Below are 12,353 nucleotides of genomic sequence, written 5' to 3'. Positions count from 1 at the left end.
GACCCAGCCCATGTTAAATTTGAAGACTGTTCTTTATTCTTCCCCCTTTTCAACTCAGTTAACTGGATTGCTTGGAAGTTTCAATTTGATGAAAATTAAAGAAGCCATCAAACGCCCCTAATAAAACTGACAATTTCTGAAATTTTAGTAAATATTTTTTGTGATCATGTAATTTATTTCTATTCATCCCACCCTTGTAATAATGTTTAGACGTAATTCATTTGTATTGATCATGAACTCTTGCACTCACAACAAATGATGATGATGATGATGATAGGATAAATTTTCCATGCACTATCAGTGTTTACATGTATGATATTGAATATATGTCATGTAATTTAATTTTAAATTTTAAATTTGATTTTTACACAAATAGCATATATTTATAATTGTTAGTATAAAAAAATTTCTATATTGGTCGTGTATAAAAATTTAATCCATAAGAATAATAGTATTATTCTGTGAGAGAGGATTAGTCTATGATGTGAATTGATCTTTGAAAACAACGTTATTTCTGATTTCAATTATTTTTTTGTCCATGTGAATTTACAGTAATTAATTTAAGAGATGACCTTGTGACGATAAGTTTGGCCAAATGATGTTGGATTTGGCTTTTTTCCCATGGATCGTCTCTCCATTTTTCACATTATACATTTGAACGCATGACATGTGTCTTTATTCACTAGAAAAGGATATGACCATTTTATATTTGACTAATTCTAACTAATGTTAATAAATAAGGACATATGTCATGCATTCAGAGACAACTGGAGAGAGAATTCAAGGTGCAAACTATGATTGATACTGATCAAGGTGCAAAGTCTTGCTTCTGAGGTTTTTTCTCAAATAGGATGCTACTTTGGTAGGATGTCACTATTGAGAGTATATAACTGCGTAAGATCTAACAAGAAGTTTCCAGTTTCCCTAGTAGATAGACAACCCACAAGGATTATTCTTCTTGCCTACCTTCTCAATGAAAACCCACCAATATTTATACTCGTTGCCTACCTTCTCAATGGAAATTTAAATAAATAAATGATCTGTCTAACGAGTACCCATAGTACACTCGTTAAGGTTAGAGTACTCAAAGGATACTCTTTAAGATGTATTTTAAGTGTTAAATTTTTAAAAATATAAAATTAATTAAGGAAAGCGTATAAATGTAAGCAGATTAATTATGAAAAGTATATAAATAGAAAGGAAGGTAATAATTATTAGTGTACATATATACATGAAATATAACTGTATTAACAAATGTTCATTAGACACCCGTCAGAAAACTTCAATAAATAAAAACGAGGGAGAGGGAGCAAACTTCCTTCTTGCCTTCTTTGACGCGGTAAAAGTCCACCATTTGTTTGATCTTCTTTTGAGTAATGTTCTTAGATAAAAGTTCAATGGCAAGAACTATATAAGCATTTTGATGCCTTTGAAGGGTTTAATTATTTCTCTTTCAATTTCCATATTTATGTCGATATACATACTCTACTTATTCGTACCAAAAAGTCAAACTTTAAGCCATTTACGAATGCTACTATCACGCACGAGCTACCAACATCTATCTGATGCCTTTAATTTGGCATTCGAGTATCTGGAATTCAGTTTTCTTAATTTTGAAATCCACAGTGCTGATAAGACGCCAAATTGTTTGTCAATTTTTCTTCTAATTTATTTTTCATTAGGATTATAATCTTCTATATCAGTACTTTTCCCAATACTCTTATGAACTAGCTACTAACAGATTATTTATATTCTTCAGGAATAGACTCATGACCAAACAAAAGCATATACCCTTGCCAGCGGTTCACAAGTTTGAAAATAGCATGATGAAACACTCATAAATAATTAAAAGGAAAAAAATAGTAATGTCATTCATCCATAGATACAACAAATTAATAAGACAAGACTTCAATAGACAGACAGACTTCTTCCACGCATTACAATCAATAATCACAGATACAATTGAGTTAATCTTATTATATACACTGATAGTGCATATACTTTCGTTGTCGTGTATACGAATCCTTAGCATATTTATCCATCCAGTAAAGACTTGGGGGGATTAGATTTCTGGCTGGAAGGAGGATAGCCTATGTAGTTGCGCTTGGTGGGAAACAAGGCAAAAACAGCGCTTGAAACCGCACCAACCACAGTAGGCAACACCGACACCACAACCTTCTTATGCTTCTCAAAAGATGGATAGAAGCAGTCGACGGAATTATCGTTCAAAAGGGCCACACCAGCAAACACCAACAAAGCAAAAGATGCATGCACAAAATCCCCAAATCGAATCTTGTAGGACGACAGATCCTTGTCATCAGGATTCGGCCAAAAACCCTTGAAAGTTGCTATACCATAATGAACTTCTCCGTCACTATCCGTGTAGCTATCTGTGAAGCTTGAGAAAAAGCAAGAAAGCCCACAAACCACTATTAGAATGTAAGATAGGACCTTGTTAGCTACTTTGCAGCTGTCGCCGTCGCCGCCGATTAACAAAGGATTGAGGAACTGGTAGGCGAAGACGGTCCCTGTTGGAAGAAGCTTGATGAGGCTGCTAAGGCCAACAAATGCGTTTTGTGCTATGCTTGCTTTATTGGCCATGCTTCAATCTTGCTTGTTGCTCATGTTTTTAGCCCCAGAGAACTTTTGGCTATAAAATGTTGTATATGTGCATATTGATATGGTACTTACTTATATAGAGAAAACATGCAAGAAAAGTTGCTTTTACGTACAAGGTATAATTCTGACTTCCTAAAAAATTATTATTGCTTATGTAAAGAATTTCCCTACATCACCATTTAAGTTGGGATATTGGCCGAATGAAGCTCCAACGGTCGCAATTAAACAGATCGAGCAAGCTTGAATTGATGTAACATAAAAGCAATTAATCTGCCGTTTAATCCATAGTCCATTGGATGATCTGTGCAAGGCGAACAATTGGTGCACATTGATTCCGCTTTGCAAACCAAATGATTATAGCTTTAGGTTCACTTTTAAACGTCTGCAGAATATTGATACTTGCATATAGTTCGATACTCGAATTTTCACATTGTCTTTTTTTTTTTTTTTTTTTGTAGTATAGAATAGTTAGTAGAAGAACAGCATTAACCATTGGTTCAAATACTGAGTGCCTTATATATATTCATCAAGTTTAATATCATCGTTCCGTTGTTCCATTTTCAGTGTGGCCCTCCCACTTTGTTTCGTGTAACATTTAAGTTAATGGCTTTACTACTTTTTAAGAGTTTATGTAAGAAGTTACAACTTAGTAGGAGATGAGAAGCAATTTGCCTTGCTTGATTTGCAAAGCTAGGTACTTCTGCGTTTCAAACGCCACTTATGCATAGACAAACAGGCAAGTTGTGCCCACTTATCATATTCGATAGCCCTAGCGGATAGCATTGTTCATCTGCACTCGATGAGTCATAAATGTACTATAAATACTTCAATTTTGTTGTCATGTATATATGCTTGCATCTGCGGAATAGACATGGGCTTCTACATGTAGTCATTTTCAAATTATATAGTCGCATTAGTATAGTAAATATAGACACTAAAATAGAAACGGATAAAAAGTACTTTGTCACTTTCTTAAATTTGTGTTTCCAACTCAATTTTATCGATACGATTAATAATTAATCTACCTCTACCGTAAATTTGTGCTGTGCAATCACAATTGTAAACGAGATTCCCGCAAAACTTGAAGGAACGGGAAATGACCATTTCTTTTGTTAGAAAAGTTTAGGTAGATTCAGTTTCAATCACCATAATATCGAGAATCATAAATCACTTAATCACTCACCGACAAAACTTGACCTTTTGTAAACGAGATTCCCGCAAAACTTGAAGGAATGGGAAATGACTTTTTTTTTTTTTTGTTAGAAAAATTTTGATGAATTCAGTTTCAATCATCATCACGGATTAAGGCAATATCCGAGAATCATAAATCACACAGATCTCTTGTATTATCGCCGTATCGGCAATAAAATTCGAAATAACCCATCTAACTTGCCCCATTACTTGGGCCGTTAAGTTTGGATAAGCATGTAAAATTCCTGGGCCTTAGCCAACTCAGCCCATCGAAAGACTGAGGCCCAGATAATGTTGTCTTTTTATTTTTCCATTTTAGGGAGGCGGGGATTTATTTCTGCATGTATACTTTTCTCTTTTGTTCACTGAATATTTTCTTTTCATTTTGCCCCTTTAATTCAGTATTTTTAAATCTGTGGCATTACTATCTTCGTAACTACTAGCTCCCATTAGCAAAGTTTTTCGGTTCTTCTTTTTCTATTTCTAAAATTAGTTACCAACTAAAAATTTTAAAGTTAATGTAGAAAATGCTCATGTGGACTATCTAAGACTAATATTTGCTGGAGAAAGATTTTCGCTGAAGAGAAAGGAAAAGGTAATCAGCTTCTAGGGCGCGCGGCACAAATATGTGTCTACATGATTCGGCCATCCTCGCAGCCCCATATTCAATCAATCAAGGAAACAAGAAAGCCAAGAACCCGTACAAATCTTCGTACTCAAACTTAGTGCATTTGACAATGAATAAAAAATAAAAACCACGATTCCTTGGGTTTTCCATACGTTAAAAACGAGCAAGATGGATTTTGTTTCAGTTTTTATCATCCTTAGTTTACGTTATCTTTTTTTCTTTCTGCGTGCTCGAATGTGTTCTTTTTTTTTTTTTTTTTTTTGCTGGGGAAGTTACCATTCATGTCGAGTACGTTCTCTTACTCCAATTGGCCAACCTGACGTCGAGCTATCTTTCTGCCGGACCTCCCTTACAATATCGTCACCATAGTAGAGTTTAACCACCACATTTAAAATGGATTGGTGTGATTTTCTGTGCCTAGAACACTAAAATATTGAGTCCTGAACCAAAATAGTCATGAGAGAAAAGTATACTCGGCTAGTGATTATGAGGTTCCAATTCTTGATTGGAGGGCGCACCAAAAACATCTGCCCTTCCATCTCTTAGATATAGAGGGAGGGCAGAGCTTTTATTTTATTATTATTTTTTTAATGTTGTCAAAGAGTTAGATGCTGTTTACCAAAAACACATATGTTTCCGCAAAGACCATCATGCATGAGGGCTGACATCTGCCCAGCGCCGGATGGTTGGAATAATTCATAGTAAAGACAAGATAGAATTCTACCAGAAAAACCCGTGCTCAAAAACGGAAATAAGAATGAAAAACTTTCAGCAAATCGGTACAAGTTGGGTTGGTATTCCGACTGAAGCTACGTTCGCAAATACTCCGGAGCTATGACCTGTTGATCAATAATTCTTGGTCTTTTTTTTTTTTTGGGGGTCAAAATATAACCACCTAGTGCAAAAAATGCTTATGATGTACAGGTGCTTTGGTATCATTTACAGGGACCTTATTAATTTGGAAATCATATACTCAAATTTTTAGTTGGACATTAGGTTTGCTAAAGGTAAAAGCGTGACGCTTCGAACCAAAAAAAAAGTACAAAAGAAGATCAAAAGTATGAAATTCATGAAAGATGGTCAAGATAACGTAAAGTTATTGATAAACTTAAAAAGGGTAATCAACGGAATTTACCTCACCGTATCCATGAATTTCTGTGCGTATTTCAAGGTTAACATTTTCCAAAATCAGGAGAAAAGCTTGAGCATGAGGTAACTTAGCTATAGCACGATCACGTATTTTCAAATTGTGTTAGGAATTTGTCACTATATTAGAGCAAATCAGCAGGTGATTCTTAGGTTTTCATGACGTAATGCTTTGAAAATATAAGCATGTGTTTTCATGCCCTAAATTCCTTTCTAACCTTATGCTACAAGATCCTATTTACAGTTTTCTGCATGCTAATAATTAACATCCTGTTTAAACAAAAGTGGTGTATGCCAATGGCTCAGAGAGATCCTGAATTCATCTCATTCGTCAAAGCTTAAAAATCTGATTTCATCTCATTCGTCTACCTTTTAGTACCTCTTCCGAAGAAAAGCGAAATGGATAAGTCTATATCGATCTTCATACTTCATTCTATACGCTCAAATTTTTGGCCCAGTCACAATTCAACTACATATTAGCTTATAAGGCAAAATTTGCGCCAAGCCAAAAACATCAAATTCAATTGTAACACATAAAATCAACTTCATATTGATGTATAGGAGGACTGGGTATACGTTCTTCATAACGTAATTCTTGAAATTCTTTGGCTACAGAATAAATTAAGAGTAAATCTTTCCTACACTGACGGTGTATACACTATCATCGTTGGATTCATGACATGTGTACAAAAATTGAATTTCAAATTCAAATTTTGCATAGTTGTCATTCATCTAATGCTGATAGTGTATACACTGTCAGTGTAGAAAAGATTAATCCATAAATTAATTACGCATACTATTGCATGAAGGAAAAGCCCGTTATCATCATCAAGAGACAAGATTACATATTCAATGCGCGTGCCAGCAGCCTCGCTAGCGTGTAAAACCTCTTTCAATTTTTTGCAATAACCAATCAAATGACAGTTACAGTCATATGATAAGGAAAGGGGAGACCAAACAATTAATAATAATTCTAATAGACTTTTCAATTCTCAAACCAAACAATCAACAAACAAAGAAAGTTATAATTGGACCATGATTACATTCTTCAACTCCTATGGGTATGGGGTTTACAATGAAGGTAGATTAATCAATTTACACATAAGGTTTAAGATTCACATCACATAATTTACTGATAAAATTTTATGTATGTTTCCTATATTCAGACCGCTTGTGCAAATGCAAATTGATAACAGTTACTATAGCAGCTGTGTATATCCAAGAAATTAAGCCTTCTGCTCGGCATTTGATGGCTGGACTCCACTTGAAGTGGTTGAAGTTGAACTCGAACTTGAATCTGAAGGGTAACCTATGCCATGGCGCTTGTTGGGGAAGGCAACAAAAACAGCAGCAGCAACTGAGCCGATGACAGGAGGCATGGCCTTTAACAAAGCCTTTTGAGTAGACTCAAAGGAAGGATAAAAGCACTCAACTGTGTTGTTATCCAACAAGGAAAGAACGGAAAACACGATCAGGGAAAGTGTAGCATGAACAAAATCTCCAATTTGAAGCCTGTATGATTTGAAGTCCACTGATGAACTTGCACCTGAAGTTGGCCAAAACCCTTTAAACGTTGCAATCCCATAATGAATATTTCCCTGATCATCTCTGTAACTATCAGTGAATGTTGAGATTAAACAAGAGATCCCACAAAGCGCGAAAAGTACGCTTGAGACATACTTGTTTGTATTGCTACAGCTGCCATTGTTGGTTAAAATTGGGTTCAGAAATTGGTACAGGAAAACAGTCCCCGTGGGAAGAAGCCTAATCAGGTTTCCAACACCGGTGAATGTTTTGTCCTTGATGCTACCAACGCTAGAGCTTGAGGAAGCAGTATTGGATGTGGTTTGTGTGGCCATATTTTTGATAGCTGAGTGTTTAAGGACACTCTGAGAAAGAAATGAAGAGATTATTCGAGAAGTTGAATCCGTTTGAAGTAGTTTATAGTACTTGTTTGTTTTTGTTTTGAAGGATGAATGTTGCAAGAAGCAGTGGGGTTTCCGTTTTTATAGTGAGCATGAGGGAAAGATGGATGAAGTTACTTCCACGGAAAATAAATGGTCTTTGAGCTTAAACAAGAAACAAGCAGAATTGTTTGGCTTTTACTTTTCGGTAGGTGCCAATTTTTCTAAACTTGAAGCATGAGAATTCTTTTCTGAATAGAATTCCTTTGAATCATTTAACAAGCTGGCTTTTCAATGCAGAATGATACATTTGTAGTTAATTTTTTTTTTTTTAAATAATTGTTGGATGTTTTCACGTCACTGTCTCCTACAAAGGAGGTGTTAATTAAGAAGTTTTCTTTGGAATGTAAAACGTCATTAAGGTGTATAAAAGATCATATAACAACGAAAAAAACAGAATAAAATATATGCATGCGTGCTATCAAAAACTAGGATCGTCAGTAAAAGTTTAGGATATAATTCCCATTCCAATATGAAAAGACAAAGGGGTGTTTGAAGGGTCTAAATACGTCGATTGGCTAAGGCAACTAGGATAACATCTTTTCTGAATCTAAAGCACAGTCTATTTAATTAGGTAGTTACCTACAAACTAAATTTTTGCTTTTATCTGGTCTAAGTATAAATAATTTGTTGAACGAAATAGTATGCTGCAGGTGCATTGAATTCTTGACGAGATGCAAATCAGACCTTGTTTAAAACTTAAACGTGTGTAATTACTGGTCCAAAATATATATTTAATGCTTGAGGTTATTTATAGGTCAAAGTTTTAGGCTACTAAAACTCATTTTTTCTTGTGGTGTCATAGGGCCTAAACTCACCGCGACGGGCAAAACTTCTTGTGGTGTCATGTCTCTAGTTTTGAACTTCTTATAAGCAGTACTACTATACTATTTGGGCAGAAGCCAAGGAATGGATATCCAAAAGTGTAAAATCAGAATTTCTTATTAATGAGAGTTGTTCATGCGGCGAGTGTTTAGTGGTTTTAGCATTGCAGAACTCTTTAATTAATGTGCATCTAAAAGCACAAAAATGTCATGGGGTATTCTCTAAAGGTGAATTACTCAGGTGGCTGGCAAGTGTTAATTGATTTTTGATATTACCAACGCTATTTAGGGTTCTTCAAATGGTCAAATGAGGTGAATTTTAGGACATATATATAGGTCAGTCCACTGTATTAGGAACAAAAATAAATAAGTCAAAACATGGGTCTACCCCAGTTGAGAATTCAAATCCTATGTCATAACAGATAAAGATCAAAAGAAACGTACGGCAAATTATCTGTTTCAGAAAAACAGATTTGTAGATAACCCGGCAAGCAACAAAGCACAAATTGTGACTACGTTGGAAACATGTTCTTTTGTTTTAAATATGTAGATAATAGCGTTCAAAGAATTTTTTGCCCCTATATGTGTCTCCATTGAGAATTTTGTACCCTGAATTATTCAGATTCAAGCTTCGTTCATTATTTTTCTTATGCTCAAACTCCAACTATTTTACAGACAAAGAACAAATTTTTCTTCTTAATTTGATTACTACACCATTTACTTGTGTCGATATCAAGGAAATAGAGGAGGGGAGAAAACAAAACACAATTTTTGAAGTGAGAAAGGTTCGCCTTGAAAAATTCAAATACGTTATAGTTAAATATAGTTTGCTAATGAACTATTACTACGAAGTCTTGTTTCATTATCCCATTCACCACTTAAATTTAACGAATTCAAATCTTCTTAATACGTTCAGATGTGTTTGATAACTAAAAATTGAATATTTGAATTAACTAAGTGGCACTGAATTTTCTTTACAAAATTTCTCCAAAAGATAAGTGAATAAACTATTCACTCATCACTTAATGTGATATATAATCAAATGTATCAAATTTGGTATTTAACAATTCAATAACTCAATATATTCATATTTTAAATTTTAAACTTCAATTTTCAGATTTCAATTTTATTAAACGCACCCTAAGCCGTGTCTAAAGTTGAATAATCACTGCAATCTTAATTCTTAAACATAAGAAATCAACTTGCGCCTTCTATCTTATGCTCTAATTGGCGTCGGCTATACTATACAAGAACGAAATAATTTAGCAACACCCAAGTTTTTTTTTTTTTGAAAGGGATGGAATGGTTAATTATTACAACAATCAGTCTTAGCTATGGACCTTTGAACGAGGTAATCTGACCAGACCACAAGTTTTAGATTGTTTGGTTAGAACTTAGGAGGGATCAAATGAAATCCTTGAAAATTCTGCATTTCCCAACTTCAAGGGACGCTTCGGAAAGAATAATGAGTTAGGTGATTTGGATGATAACCTTATAATAATCACCTAACATCTCGTCCCTGGTGTTAGGTGCTTTGGATGATAAACTTTGACTTTCTCTTCGAATTCTATTCACCTCGTTGATTGCTAGAGGTTACTCCGCTAGTATTATTCATATTTTATTAATCTTTTTTGGCTCCTCCATCGAGTAATCTAAACGAGGATTTCCGAACGTTCCCTCGTTAATCACCAACCGTTCATTAGTAATACCGAACGCTAATGTCTCGCTTAGATTGCTAGTTTTTAGTGTTTTTATATATATATATATATATATATGATAAGATGTAGAAGTAAAATGGTGATTTGAAACATAAAATGTAAAAATATTTTAGTGAAAAATTGTAATCCGAACACCACCTAAGATTTAAGAATCTAAAATCCATCTGTTCTTTTTCTCTTATATATAAATCGACTAATGACAGAAAACATAAATATAAACAGATTTGGAGAATAAATATTAGATACTATAGATCCAGAAAATTTAGAAAATATGATAAAGTTTATTCAATCAATTTGAAATAGCAAGACTGAGCACTTGATTTATTTATTTATTTATTTTTGACATTTTAGAAGCAAGCATATTTAACGTTTCTTAATTTGGAAATGCATCTGAATTTGGGGACACCAAAACTCTGCTTGACTACCATATTCCTCTCCAAAAACTAACTTAAACTACATGTTTCCATTTCAATTTCACAGCTGGGAATCAATTCCTTTTTTCTTTTTTTTTGTCTAACCGACGAAAACACCACCGGAGGAGGAAGCCATTGAAAGTGACAAAGTACAAATAATGGCTGGCGACAACCAAGAGTTAAAGTCTTGATGGTCACCAGCAAACCAAATGGCTGTTGGCTAAAATGAGTTTTTTTTTTGTGTGTGGTGAAAACAAATCAGTGTGAATATTATATGATAGTATGGAGAGCAATGCTGGGGCAGGCCCAATCAAAGTAAAAGAAGCTTCCAACTTCAACCAGTACGCCATGGCCCAATAACAATGAATGTTATGCCATACGACATCACTGATTTCATACCCAATTGCGCTTGTTGCCTGAATGAATTAAATCATAGTGTTCCAAAACTTCCCTCTTGTACCCTTATAACTAGCAACAATTTATTTTGTCGTACAAAAATTTAGAATGCTTAATTTAATTGTAAATATGGAAGAGTTATAAGAAAATATTTTAAAAAAAAAATATGAATTGTGGCAAATTGTCTTTTTAAGTACTTTTTGTGAAATAGTGTATTACTCTTTGAGCGTTAGCATTTATTCACAAAGTAAGGTGCTCAATAAAGATAAAAAGAGCAAGTATAAATGGATTAAGGATGTCTTGTTAAACTGCTTAAATACTCTTCTTCAACGTCGAAACCATGACACTTTTTTATGCTACGAGAGCTTTATGCAACTTAACCTTGACATATCAAAATAGAATTCTTAACCAGCTTTGTTTGGATATCAAATTTGTTTCAAATAATATTTCGCTTACATCATAAATAGATTTTCCAACCCACTTTTTTATCTCATATATATCACATCACAAAAAATACTACAGTAATTATTTCAAATAATATTTCAAATAATAAATACGCTGTCCAAACAAACCACAAATTAGGTAATGATAATCTGAATGGCGGATGAAGTTTTCTCTCATTGGAAAAATAAAGACCCTGAAAACAACAACAAATTAGGTAATGATAATGAATGAACGAACATGTTTTTTTTTTTTTTTTTTGAGAAACACAACAAATTTGTAGCATTGTCCAATTAATTTCGAGATAGTTGCTATTGTCCTTGAGTCAGGTCACTTTGGTCCCAAGAATTCTACAATTATAGCATGACAGTTTGCAAATATACATTTGATCATATTTCCCTTTTCAACAGATCCAGCCAGCCATATAATAGGGATAAGAACAAAATCTTTTCTTTAAATAGGGACCTTGCACTCAGCTTCCCGGTAAGCACCTCCAAGTCCACAAGTAGTAACCATTTGGCATACCATCCATTATTATAGAATAGGCAAATGGGCTCAGCACAGGAACCAAAGAAGACGATTTGTGCTGTAAATTATTGCTGATAGACGCAAAACCAACCTGGCAGATGCCCCCCTAAACCAATCCCCAACACTCCATTATTGCTCCCAGAAAAAGATGTTTGAAGCGATTTCTTACCAAATCGATCCCCCATTGTTCGTGCCAATCTCTAAATTGGAAGGAAAGACAAAGTCACTTTGTGGAATAATATGATACGTCCTTTGATCTCTTATTCACCAGCAGTGCAACGTACGATCGGTGAAAGGTCGAACCCCATTCTTTCAATTAACACAGAAGAGCGAAACTCCCCCTAATATCCCTCTATTGGAAAATCCAGTTGGAGACTATTAAAAGAAGATTAAAGGTTAAGAATGCTGAAACGCACCAGTAGTCTAAGATTAAAGGTTAAGGATTGCAATTTTTTTATTTTTTATGAACATATTTTTCAACCACC

At 34.3% G+C, this 12,353-nt stretch overlaps 2 protein-coding genes across 2 annotated transcripts; both read right to left on the bottom strand.

The window, feature by feature from the left end:
* Positions 1-1,883: 1,883 nt before the first annotated feature.
* On the bottom strand, positions 1,884-2,643 carry LOC113737893 (protein DMP2-like). Its single transcript, XM_027265034.2, has one exon. It carries the CDS (start codon positions 2,599-2,601, stop codon positions 2,035-2,037), a length of 567 nt encoding a protein of 188 aa, XP_027120835.1. The 5' UTR covers positions 2,602-2,643; the 3' UTR covers positions 1,884-2,034.
* A 3,902-nt stretch (positions 2,644-6,545) lies between these two features.
* On the bottom strand, positions 6,546-7,575 carry LOC113737193 (protein DMP2-like). Its single transcript, XM_027264457.2, has one exon. The coding sequence runs from the start codon at positions 7,441-7,443 to the stop codon at positions 6,811-6,813; it is 633 nt and encodes a 210-aa protein (XP_027120258.1). The 5' UTR covers positions 7,444-7,575; the 3' UTR covers positions 6,546-6,810.
* Positions 7,576-12,353: the final 4,778 nt, after the last annotated feature.

Source organism: Coffea arabica, chromosome 3e (genome assembly GCF_036785885.1).
Source record: "Coffea arabica cultivar ET-39 chromosome 3e, Coffea Arabica ET-39 HiFi, whole genome shotgun sequence".
Lineage (NCBI taxonomy): Eukaryota > Viridiplantae > Streptophyta > Magnoliopsida > Gentianales > Rubiaceae > Coffea > Coffea arabica.
The sequence above is the reverse complement of the archived record's forward strand: the minus strand, read 5'-3'. Positions and strand labels throughout refer to the sequence as shown.